The sequence below is a fragment of the Amborella trichopoda genome, chromosome 5, assembly GCF_054954075.1.
Source record: "Amborella trichopoda isolate Santa Cruz 75 chromosome 5, AtrichopodaSantaCruz75HAP2 v2.0, whole genome shotgun sequence".
Lineage (NCBI taxonomy): Eukaryota > Viridiplantae > Streptophyta > Magnoliopsida > Amborellales > Amborellaceae > Amborella > Amborella trichopoda.
This window is the reverse complement of record NC_142340.1, coordinates 46,981,987-46,995,001: the sequence shown is the minus strand read 5'-3', so window position 1 is coordinate 46,995,001 and position 13,015 is coordinate 46,981,987. Positions and strand designations below refer to the sequence as shown.

The following is a 13,015-nucleotide window of genomic DNA, read 5'->3' as shown; positions in this document are numbered from 1 at the left end:
GATGGTGAGGTTGGGGAATGCTGCAGGTTGAGTGGAAGGAAAGGCTACGTTGTGGTTGGGGAGATTTTGACAATTTTTATTATTTATATTTCTTTTTATAGCTTTTGAATTTGTCTTCCATCTTATGTCTCATCCGTGTGATTCATCACATAGGAATATTTGTTGAGGCATGTTTCAACATTCAAACACATGCATATGGGAATTGGGTCCCTCACTTCACTAATAAGATTGAACATGTCACTTCATGTGAATTGTTGTTTTACGTAAACTTAATCTCAGTTTAAGATGATTCTTCTCTTGAGTCACCTTCCAAATCATTGTTAGCACTTACAGCCTTTGTACTTGCATCAAATATTACTCACATGACATGACAATTTTGCTAATTCCCAAAACAAAGGAGCACAGTAATTAGGTCCGAATTGTTTCAGCATTCATGCAGGTTGAACTGGACAATATATCGTGTCTCATTTTTGTCTAAGATGCCCTTTTGTAGGGATTGCAGTTTCTTCAAATTTAGTTATCTCGTGCATTATTTGTAAAATTCATTTATGTTTGGAGCTCAATTTTACCAAACTTGTACCTTAATTGAGGTTTGCTCTTCAAACTAGCAAACGTTTTGGGAGAGGTTCAACTATGCAGTGGAAGACCCTAAACAGCCTCACTATTCTTCAATCTACTATCAAACCATTCCAGTTTTATGTTTTATGATGTGACTCAATGTTTCTAATGGGCAATCTCAATACAGATTGTGACATACATGACCAGATTGATTTCAAGTTAATTAAACCCTGGTAGTGCAAATTCCATAATATTGTCTTATAGCATGTTAATCATATTTCTATCTCGAACTCTAATTAACGTGGGGAACATAATGTCTTCTGGTTTAGTGAATGGGATGAAAGGGATGTGGTCTAGTGTAAAGAGGGTAGGTAGTGATAGTTGAGTTGACCCATGGTTGCTTGAGAATTTTCGAGCCTGGTCATGGAGTGAGGTACCTTCTTGGATCACCATGATTTGACATTCATTCTGGGAGGTCTGAAATAGGTGGACGGATGATATGTGGGAATAGAAAGATGCATTTTTCTTTTTGGTGGTGGAAGTTGTTGGAGGAAGGGACAGTGAGGCTTCAAGGGTAGTGAACCAAATGGCTAGGTTGTGGATGGTAAGGTTGGGGAATGCTGCAGGTTAGGTGGGAGGAAAGGCTAGGTTGTGGTTGGGGAGATTTTACAATTTTTATTATTTATATTTCTTTTTATAGCTTTTGAATTTGTCTTCCATCTCATGTCACACCGGTGTGATTCATCACATAGGAATATCTGTTGAGGCATGTTTCAACATTCAACCAAATGCATATGGGAATGGGGTCCCTCACTTCACTAATAAAAATTAACATGTCACTTCATGTGAATTGTTGTTTTATGTAAACTTAATCTCAGTTTAAGATGAATCTTCTCTTGAATCACCTTCTAAATCATTGTTAGCACTTAGCAGCCTTTGTATTTGCATCAAATAAAACTCACATGACATGAAAATTCTGCTAGCTCCCCAAAACAAAGGAACATAGTAATTAGGTCCAAATTGTTCCAGCATTCATGCAGGTTGAACTGGACAAGATATCGTCTCTTCGAACTTGTACCTGAATTGAGGTCCGCTCTTCAAACTAGCAAACGTTTTGGGAGAGGTGCAACTATGCAGTGGAAGACCTTAAACAGCCTCACTATTCTTCAAGCTACTATCAAATCATTCCAGTTTTATGTTCTATGATGTGACTAAATGTTTCTAATGGGCAATCTCAATATGGTTTGTGACATACATGCCTAGATTGATTGCAAGTTAATTAAACCTTGGTAATGCAAATTCCAGAATATTGTCTTATAGCATGTTAATCATATTTCTATCTCGAACTCTAATTTATGAGGGGAACACAATATCTTTTGATTTAGGAAATTGGACGAAGGGGTTGTGGTCAAGAGGAAAGAGGAGGGTAGGTAGTGATAGTGGAGTTGACTGCATGGTTGCTGTAGAACTTTCAAGCCTGGTCATGGAGTGAGGTACTGCTTGCTTGGATCACCATTGGCAGTTAGTCGAACCAGAGGCCCAGGAAATAACGTTGTGGGAGTCCCCTGCTTTGGTGAGAGCTTGGCCCCAAGAGTTGTCAAATAGTTTGAGGCACGCAAGAAATGATCTAGCTTCTGCTGATTGGAAATCGAAGTGACCTATGGACTTCGCGAAAGAGCTCAAAGTGGAACCTTTGTGGTCTCTAAAAAGACCTATACTTGATAGCCCTGGGTTGCCTATGGAACGACCATCAAAGTTGAGCTTTACGCAGTCCAACTCTGGAGGAAGCCACAAGGAGGCTCGTGAGTTACTCGCGTGGTGGTAAGAAAAGGAGATTGTACCAGTACAGGTGGAAGGCTGAAGGGGGGAAGCCTTTGAACCGCTTGTGATTAGTAGCCTAGAAGATAACTGCTGCTTTGATTACATCAAACAAGGATTCAATGGTAGAGAATTGTCCTCGGAAGATATGATTGTTACGTTCTATCGAACGAGGGCTACCATTGAAGCCTTCCACAATGTGATACCTGAAGAGGCCCAGGGGTTGAGGTGGAGAGAGGAAAAGAGATTGGAATATATTTTGGGGTCATCCATTGCCATTTGAAGAGCTGAAGAAAGCTCCCCACAAGGAATGGGCCAAGGGACAATATATAAAGAGGTGAGGGTTAGTTTCCTCGGCTTTGCGACACATGATACATCAATTAGGTAAAGCGAAGCCTCTCTTTGCAATTGGTCAATCTCTGAAAGAGAGCAATCCTGTTGGTTGGCATGTGGGTGCGTGGAAAATGAAGGTTTCACTGTGTGGGTGTGTGGTTTGGCGTGTATTTCTACGCGTTCATTCTAGCTTGGTCTGTCATTTGACTCTGAGATATGAAATTGGCTGCTTTGTTTTAGTATCAAATGGGCTATGAAGATTCCTATATGTATCATTATATATACACACACGCGCACATCCTGTTTCTAAATGGTAATTTTAGAAACCTATAATCCACAATTTTAAAATACCTGTGTCTTTTCCTTTCTATAAAACTAGTGGCGGGCATTAAATATAACTGTGCATGCTCCAAATTTTCAAATTTCAAGACTTTTAATTTTAATTTTACTTATCAAAATCCACCTGAAATTTGGAGGGTGTGTGCGCTTAGAAAGATGCAGCCTAAGAACATTATGAAAATAATTCAAATTGTGAAAATGATCAAAATAGTCCTACAAATAATTTTTGACAATTTTTATTATTTAAATTTTTGAGCGATTTATGTATGGACACCCTTTGGGGGCTCTTATCTGGCAATGACAATGCCGGACAGGAGGGCTCAATCTTTCCACAAAGCACTAGCTCTGTCCGGCGTTTGTATTATCAGTCAACTAGCTTATGTTGTCCAATGTTCGTAGTACTGGACAGTGCTCTAGAATGCCCCAAAACCCTGTTTGCCCAGAGCTCCCTCTCTCCACAAAGTTGCGGTCTGAAGCTCCACAACCGCAGACATTTGGCCATCCTAATCAAGTAGGTCTAATGGTTGTGTATTAATCTGGAGAAAATTAGATTTATGGTGGATTAGGGTGTTGCAGTTCAAAAAACCTAATCCACCAGGATTTAGAGAAAGAAACTCGATCCTGATTGCAATAGGAATCCCAGGTTGATCTTGTCAAGCCTGTTGACTTTGATGTTGCAATCTGCTCGATTCTTATGTCAACTCACAATCACTTTGATTCATTCATTTTAATTGCAATCTCATAAGGTAGTAATTTTTCTTCTTATATTTCAATTCCTACCTCATTTCCATTATCAAAGGTTGCTGTAATTTTTAATTTACAGTAGCTCTCTGCATCTTTTCGGCATGAATACTTGGTTTTTGTAGAGTCTCCTAGCAATAGTGTAGTCCTCACACAAAGCATGTGTAGACTAACTTGTTTACTCCATAGTTTTGAATAGTTTCACTTTGAGTTTCTTGATCCAAATTTTATGGAATATTTATCGAGAATATACATTTGATCAAAGGTTTATGTTATTATATTTGAGCATATGAGATAATATCTTGAGCCTCTTTTTGTATAATGAAAAGTTCGTGTGGTCCCTTATGGTGTAGTTTCACCATATCTTCCTTATTTTGTGTAGTATCTCTCTCAAACTTTCAAAGGCTTTTGTGATATATGTCTCTCTCATGATTTGATCCCCATTAAGTGAAATAAAAGTGATTATTTGCTTCCCATTAGATTGATCTCCCTGAGTTATTATTATCACCCGTGCTTTAGACAATGGGATAAAATTAAGTCCTCAAAATACCTGTTCGTGGCCCGGGCACAAGGGGTTCAAATCATGCCTTCCTCCATGTATGTTTGCATGTTAATTTGATATATTCACAATTATTTCGGGTTTGGTTGATAAACAGGGTATAAATATTATAATATTTAAAATTTTGAATAAAGATATTGCCTTGCTTCTCATATATTCAGATTTTATATGATCGTAATATGTGTTTTTTCAAGTCTTTGATTATCACGGTCCATGAGTATGCGTCTCCGATGAGCATGGCGTCGAAGAGAGAGAATGCCTCTCTGATATAGCCATGATGTATGTATGCTGATAACATGGCATTCCATGATATGATATTGCGTGATGGCATGCGATTGAGAAGGTGTGATTGTGTGGTCATTCATTAATAATGCGACTGCATCCTTAGCTTGCCGGCTATGGCATATTTGGTGATCTTGAGGATTTGAGAGAGGAGGAAATTCCCAACACCTGCTGCCACTTTGAGCATGGGGGGTTATTTTTTTGTTTAGGCTAGAACTTTGACTTTCTCTCTCTTAATTGGGCCTTCCCCAGTTACATAGGCAGCAGCTTTGGCTCATTAGTTTCTCTCTTTGCTCTTTACTATATCACTAAAATACTAAATATTAGGACTTCTTATTGTTTCTGTAATCCAGAGGAACCCAAATGACAACCCAAACTCCTAAATAACATAGAGAGAGATAGAGAGAGAAGAGAAGCCATTTACATTGCTCCGATGAGCAGAAGGTCAGATTGGGAACCTTTATGTTGGATGGGGAGACCGAACATTGGTGGAGTTCGGTAAAACAGTCTTGGATGGAGACAGGGACTGAGGCGACATGGGAGAATTTCCAAGTAGCATTTGAAAAATAATATTTCCCTGATTCTGTCTGGGAGAGGAAAGAAGTTGAATTTATTGAGCTGCAATAAGGGAGGCTGACAGTAGAATAATATGCAGCCAAGTTTGCAGAACCCTCTCGGTACGCGCCTTACATCATCAATACAGAGGCACACAAGGCAAGCTAGTTTTAAGGGGCCTCCGGCCAGATATCAGAGGAAGAGCATTATCAGCCAACCTTAAGTCGTTCTCCCCTTTGGTAGACCTCGCTATGAAGATTGACAAAGATTGCAAGGAATTTCAGTTGAGGAAAGAAGGGATAGTAAGGTCCGCATCATCCAGGAATTTTGGGAGGAAGACTCGGCTGCCTCCGAGGAGAGATGTCAGGGGAAGGCCTAGTCAGGGGAACATGAATGCTCAAAAGATCTTTTTGAGCGATGTGAGGGAGAATCGGCGCCCGACCTACTCATATTGTGAAGGGAGCAACCACTTTGCGGCAGAGTGCTATAAGAAATAAAAAACATGTCTTAGGTGTGGAAAGCCTGACCACTAGATCAAGGACTGCCCCATGGTAATGCCGGAGAATCGACCAAAGACTCAAGGTCGGGTATTTGCACTTACGAAGCAGGAGGCCAAGGCATCTACCTCGGTGATCAGAGGTACGCTATTTGTTTCTGGGAGGAAGCTAAAATCTTGATTAACCCTGGTTCCCGTCACTCTTTTGACACACCTCATTTTGCATGTCATCTAAAATATATTCTCTGTTTATAATTCTTTTCTTGCATGCAATGAGAAATGCAGCATCAACATGTGAACTTGTGCAAATATAGGGCTCACTGGTATTAAGAGGACATGTTATTTTCTAAGATGGGAGATGGAACCTTTATTCTTCCTTGTTTTTTATCCAAATCATATGTAATTGTCATTCAGAATTGGGTTGGTTTGGAAACATAAGGGTGGTATCTATCAATTTCAGAGTATTATTTGTTATGTTTCTAGACTGGCAACTTATCTATGAACTTTCAGGGATTGTACCTTTTATAATTGACAAGCCTCTGCCATTTAGTGGTTTTTTATTCTTTTATTTTTTTGGTAATAAAGATACTTGACTATAAGGAATGTTTCTTCATGGAGAAAAAAAGATTACAAACTATGGTTTCATATAGCTGTGACTTATTCCTAGATGCATCCGATTCCGAGTTAGCCAACTCATTTGCCATTGTATTTACCTTCTGAAAAATGTATTAAACAAGTTATTGAGAACTGGTCTTGGTTCTGTTAGTTCTTCCTAATTCTTTTAAAACTATTGATGGCTTTCCAAATTTTCTAGATCACAGTAGCAGTATCGAACTTTATAAAACTGATGGCTCATCTGCAATTATTTCTATCTTACCATTGTTTTCTTTGTTTTTAAATACTTAAAAATGTTCTCCTTGGTTTTTTTTTTTTTAATAGACACATCATTAAAAGAGAAGGGTAACTGTGGTAACCTGTAATCCCTTTGCCGGAGCCCTACATGCCCAATTAAAATGCTTCTATTTTTTCTTATTGTATTGCCATCCTCACAAATGTTCGTATACAACATGAATCAAATAAAATTGCCAAGAACTGTCACTTGATTGCCATTAAAATTAAAATACGTTCCAAATACAGATCTGGAAATAAAGATGCAATAGAATCAAAAGAACATAAATTAAGAGAATACCTTATACATTGCCTTAGGTTACCCCCAAGGACTTAGCATACCCCACATCGGGTCTCCTCCACCAATAGTACATGGGATCTAAGTCCAAGAACTTGTCTCACAAATTTGGGATGCCTAGGAAAAAACCAGTAGAGAGCGTAACATAATATATGTTTGGCCAAGGCTCAACACATGAACATGAGGCCAAGACCTAGGGCTAGGGTATGTGGCTTGGGCATGCCACCCCTTGGCTTAGTTTTACTTCCTAAGCCCTAAAGTTTGGAGAGAGAAGAAGATAGATATTTAGAGAGTGGCGTGTCAGTCCTTCGGGTGGTAAACATAGCATCACAATAGGAAGAGGTCGCAGGCAATCTTCATATACAACATGCTAAGAAGTTTATAGTTGTTAGCTAACAATTTAACCACTTGTTTGAAAATTCCAACCAATTACAGAGAAGAGTAGGAGACGACCACTGTTCTGGTTTCTTTGTTTTACCTACTGCAACAAGTAAAACTGATACCAAGATGGATGATTGCTTATCAAGTGAAAATGACTAAAATTTGATAATATGAAGGAACTCAACTCCCCAAAATAAATGCTTCAGAAACCAGCATGATTCTGCCACACAAAATTAAGTGGAATGCATCGTCGTCATGTCACCTCTCAGCACTACCAAGCATTACCACACTTACCTATGTATCTCCAATATCTCCTCCAAGCTTGCCAAGCATTTTGCACTTGCACCCCATGATTTTTCATGCATTTCTCAGGCTAATACATTTGAAGTATTCGTCAGAGTTTTCCACTGAATTTTCAGCACACATCTAAATGCTTTCATTTTCATAAAAGATTCCCTGTTATGGCATCATATTCTATGTATCTATTCCGATCATGGGGACCAAGTTTTACTAACTTCTTTTCTCTTTTTCAAGACTACACATGAAATTGCTCCGATCATGGGGACCAAGTTTTACTAACTTCTTTTCTCTTTTTCAAGACTACACATGAAATTGCATTTCCAGTAGAAATTTATCAATCGAAAGACGATACCTTGTTTCATGGTACTAAAAAACAAATTTTCAATAAATTGTTCAGTGACCAATCTGACATGATAATGAGGCAGTGTTTAGCCAAAAAAACACCATCCAGAAGGGAGGCACACAATACCCGAAGCTTTCAATTTCAGTCACTAGGACCTATCTTTACAATTCTTTGACCATGTTGTTAAATATCACCCCAATTTCTTTCATAATCGTGATACTTATCATACGATCATAGAGAAATTAGACATGGCTAGGGATTTGAATTCCATGGAAATTATACTCAAAGAGTTAAAAGGATTCCAGAATTTTTTCTGTGAAGTAACATTCATAGATGTGATTCCAAACTATGGCTTTGCAAACAAGCCCAAGTTGGCCTTCAGTCCTTTTTCAAGATGAATGAGTTTGGGATAAACAAGTCAGGTCTTTTAATGCTCTTTTGAACGCAATGATTCAGATCTTTTTATACTCTTTTGAATGCAATGATTTAGACCAAAAAGCTTTATTTGGTTAATTATATGTATTGTATAGGAATTGAAGGAAATTTGGGATATTTCCAATTGTTTTTACCTGCAATATCCTAATTAAGGCCTTGTGTTAAATGAACGATTTGAAATCAGCTTTCTAGGTTTTGGAGGAGATGCCAAGCTATTTTTTTCCAAATACTGCAACTCTATAAGCTGTGACTTACAGTTATGAGTGGATTTTGTGGAGTAAAAAGGATTTTTGGATGAGATTATAAGCAGAGTTTGGGTCCCTGAACGTTCACCTTACACAGTCATAATTGATGGTTTAGGGAAATTAATGGAGGCTGTTAAGCTCATAGTGACATGGAGGACAATTGGGCTCTTCCAAATGATGTCACGTATGGCGTAGTTATTAATCTTACCATAAAGAGGGGCGACCAAGCGAGGCTTTAAGCCTTTTGAATGAAATGCTTGAGAAGAAGTTTATACCATCGTGTTGCAAATTTTTTTATCTTATTTGTCAAGAAGGCAAGGTTGATGAGGCTTGTATGCTATGGAAGAAGCTCTTAAAGAGGAAATGCACCCCGATAATGCTATATATAGTACTTTCATATATTGTCTTTGTAAAGGTGGTAAACTTAATGCGATGAGGAAGCTTGTTGATGAGTTTGAGAAAGGGTTTTATCTAAGTACATTGACATATAATAGAATGGGGAGTTGTGAGAGGCAGGGAGATTATGGGATGATGTACTCGACAAAGCGTGTGTTAGTTTTTCACTTACAATAGAGTGATCAAAGGGTTTTCTAGCACTGGAAGGGCAATTGAAGGTTTTAGCATATTTGGAGGAAATGCTGCGCAAAGGGTGCAAAGCCAATAAGTCCACTAATACCCAACATAGTGTGCTCCCATGATGGCGTTAGACTGTTTAGGACAATAGAGGCTGGTATGTGGTCTGGGATTGTTTTCCCGAATGTGTCTTTTACGAGGACATTCATTTTTATTAACATGCTCGGTGACCAAGTCTATTTCTTTCACCCTTCAAGAATTGTACTTTTCTAGTTGGAGTTGAACTTGGGTCTTAGAGTTAATCTCATATTTTTAAGGCATGGCACCGATCATATTTTTAGCGATGCAGTCCGCTACAACTCTAATCAAATTCCCCTCCATGAAGCTTGACATTATTGTCCTATCTACTTTGACATCTTCTAGCCATTTTTCTAATATTCTTCTAGCTTGGCCATTGGCATTAGGTTTTATAATTGGAGGATCTAATTTAAGTACATCACCACCCTATCATGGAACCATACATATCTTCTTTTTTTTTTTTTTTTTAACACAAAAATTTGTTCTATTAATTTTATCTAGCAGTGGTACCAGATCGTCATCTAAAAGTTCCATGACCACCCTATGACCGCACTTTGGACATCAAGCCAACCCAACAAATCCACGATCCACATGTCTCCCATGCAATGGGCTCGTCGTTAGCCTATCAATGATAACCAAGCCATAGAGGGACCATGGATAGCTATAGATCCTACGTGGCCACTCCAAGGACAAGTTTGTGGTCACAAAGATCAAGAACTGTTCTTCAGTGCAAGGGGAGTCCAACTACATGCAAAAGAAGAACCAAGTACGCCTTTCTTTCCCATTTTGGTCCAATGTCATTGTCATGCTTGCGTGCTACGTAGGATGCCATGCAGAGGCTTTTAGGTACTCGCCTTTATAAGCCACCGTCTCATTGAACAATTAGGTTGGTTTCCTCTTGTCTCGCTTTGCTCAATAGAGTCTTGGTTTCCTCCTGGCTCAGCATCCACCACCTTGGATCCTCTTTGGCTGTGCGTATTACATGGACTATACACATCCACCACCTTGGATCCTCCAAGTCAATGCCTTTTCACATGCCAAGGCGAGAGTTATGGAGCCCCCTATGTCCTAGCTAGAATCAGCTCCAACCAGCTCTAGTAGGTTGTTTCATCCAAGTAAAGCCCTACTCTAATGGCCTTTTTCATCCAATTAGAGTACACCTTCCGTGATGATCTTTTCCTTCCAAGTAGCACATATCACATAGCATGTTTTATCCATAGAGCCTTCCTCACACATCTTTCACCCATGGATGTGGCGTCCATTACTCTAATGGTTGCTTTCACTCAATTAGAGCCATACTCCCAGGGCTGCAAAAATATGCGTACTTAAACACATATGAATATCTGAGAGCGGAAATCAAAAAACCAAGCGGCTTTAAAGGCGATTTATTAGGCTTTCGATGCACTCATGCCATATGAATTACACTGTTCTTCATATTACATGTACATGTTTGACCGTTGCCTATATAGAGCTTTTGTAATACTTTATATTTTGTATCTCATTTCTTTTGTGCTTCTTATACTTGGAATGTTGGATTTCTGTTCGTTTCCTATATTTTAATGGAAACTGTTAAATGCCTTCCTTCTATTGAAAACGCAATTAATGGAATACTGAAGCGAGCTTCTAATGGGGTGGGAGCTGGTCACTTTTAGTATTGGAATGTTGGTCCACATTTTGAGCATTATGTCGTAGATTTGGTGCAGTTATTATTTGTGCATGGTTCTTTGATACTGCAAACATGAAGAAAACACCCACTTTACTCATTCAAAACACTCCCGGCCATGCAGGGGCCTTTCGTCTTATTGTCTCTCTTGTAATCTTATTTCAGTAATATAAATGTTAACACTTACCAAAAAAAAAAAACAGATCAAAAAGGGGAAAAAAAAAGACGGAACTATAAATCATGACCAAATATCTTGTTAATGCTTCTGGAATGACTGCTTCAAATAGACACAAGTATAGCTTGAAATTTCTTTAATGTTAACTAATGGCTTTTCATATCCCGCTGGGCTTACAAGACCTCCCCTTGTTGCGCAGCAGCTCAATTGATTTTGAAACTTTTGGTTCATGAAATAATGTATCAAATTTTACGGTGAAGATGGAGTATTGGGGTAAGTTCTCATCTCCTTGCTTTCCCTGTGAAATGAAGATGAGCTGCAGTTAATATTTAGTGTTTAAACCAAATGGATACTTTGTATGCTTCAATATTCTAATGCACTAACCATGGTATTGCTGGACCAAACCATGTGAAGTTATGAACATTTGTTGCCATGGGATGTGTAGGATTATATGCATGCTCATGAGTGTGGCTTGCTGCTGGACGTCAATATGTGTTAGAAGGCTTATCATCTTAAACAAGGGAGTCTAAAGTGAAAATAGTCAAGTTTTTTGAAGAAGATTGAACATAAAACTAGGAGATGCGTGAAGCTTTTCTCAGTAATGCATATTAACCTTAGGATATATTCTCTTTTTATAATTCTTTTCTGGCATGCAATGAGAAATAGAGCATCAACATGTGAACTTGTGCAAATATAGGGCTCATGGTATTAAGAGGATATGTTATTTTCTGAGATGGGAGATGGAACCTTTATTCTTCCTTGTTTTTTATCCAAATCAAATGTAATTGTCATTCAAAATTGGGTTGTTAGAAACATAAGTATGGTATCTATCAATTTCAGAGTAGTATTTGTTAAGTTTCTAGACTAGCAACATACTTGTGAACTTTCAAGGATTGTACCTTTTTTAAGTGACAAGCTTCTGCCAATTAGTGGTTTTTTATTTATATATATATATATATATATATATATATATATATATATATATATATATATTTTGTTAATAAAGATACTTGACTATATGGAATGTTTCTTCATGGAGAAAAAAGGACTACGAACTATGGTTTCATATAGCTGTGGCTTATTCCTAGATGCATCTAATTCCGAGTTAGCCAACTCATCAGCCACTGTATTTATCTTCTGAAAAATGTATTTAACAAGTTATTGAGAACTGGTCTTGGTTCTGTTAGTTCTTTTAAAACTCTTGATGGCTTTCCAAATTTTCTAGATCACAATGGCAGTATCAAACTTTATAAAACTGATGGCTCATCTGCAATTACTCCTATCTTACCACTTTAGATAATATCAATCCTCAAAGTTCTATTTAGGCTTGTCATTCCATACGAGACTATGTTATTGTTGGTTATGTGGCCTTTCAAGGCCTTAAAGCCAATAGTCTTACGCTTAGTGCGAGTTAGAGAGAGACTGAATCTGGATGCTTTGCGCACTGGGGCCTAGATTCATATACCCCAAGTATTTGAGGCATTGAGAGTATACGTTTTGAGAGTGTGAACTCTCGGGGAGGTGTGAGGGTCACCTCCCAGTCATGAGTATATTGATTAGAATGGCTCATAGTTGATGTGATAAGCCACGGCTTCGAGAATCCAATCGAGAATAATAGAACACGAGTATTTAAAAGAGTATTCGCCCTGTATGGAATGGTCGGCTCATAGGACATGAGCCCATATACTGACTTAGAAGAGCTAGTGCACATGTGCTTTAAGAGGACCCTTGTATTTGAATAAGAACGTGCCCCACAGGGGTGCTCCAGTAACCCATTGAACCCTCGGTGACGGGAAGCTCTGGCTCGGTGACTTTGATGTAAGCAATTATGTTTCCTTGCCATAGACTATGGAGCATAGGTTCATTGGGCCGGCTTGAGACACCGGTGGAACGTCATTTGGGTTAGCCTAATGGAAGACTTCGACTGGTGTTATAAGTCAAGAGATCTCATTTAC

At 38.5% G+C, this 13,015-nt stretch overlaps 1 protein-coding gene across 50 annotated transcripts in view; it reads left to right on the top strand.

The window, feature by feature from the left end:
* Positions 1-13,015, top strand: part of LOC148782158 (uncharacterized) — a 56,120-nt gene that overhangs the window by 7,305 nt on the left and 35,800 nt on the right. For 15 of the 50 annotated variants that reach the window (XR_016056638.1, XR_016056614.1, XR_016056615.1 and 12 more), the window contains one exon: positions 11,260-11,333. The exons of 21 other annotated variants lie outside the window; for them this stretch is intronic. Coding sequence is in view for 2 of the 29 variants with exons in the window: in XM_088868448.1 (XP_088724574.1) it covers positions 11,260-11,318 (59 nt within the window). In the remaining 27 variants the exon portion in view is untranslated. Of the gene's footprint in view, positions 1-4,983; positions 5,825-11,259; positions 11,334-11,505; positions 11,903-13,015 lie in introns of those variants that run through there. 14 more of the 50 variants (XR_016056641.1, XR_016056645.1, XR_016056642.1 and 11 more) reach the window with 7 other exon arrangements.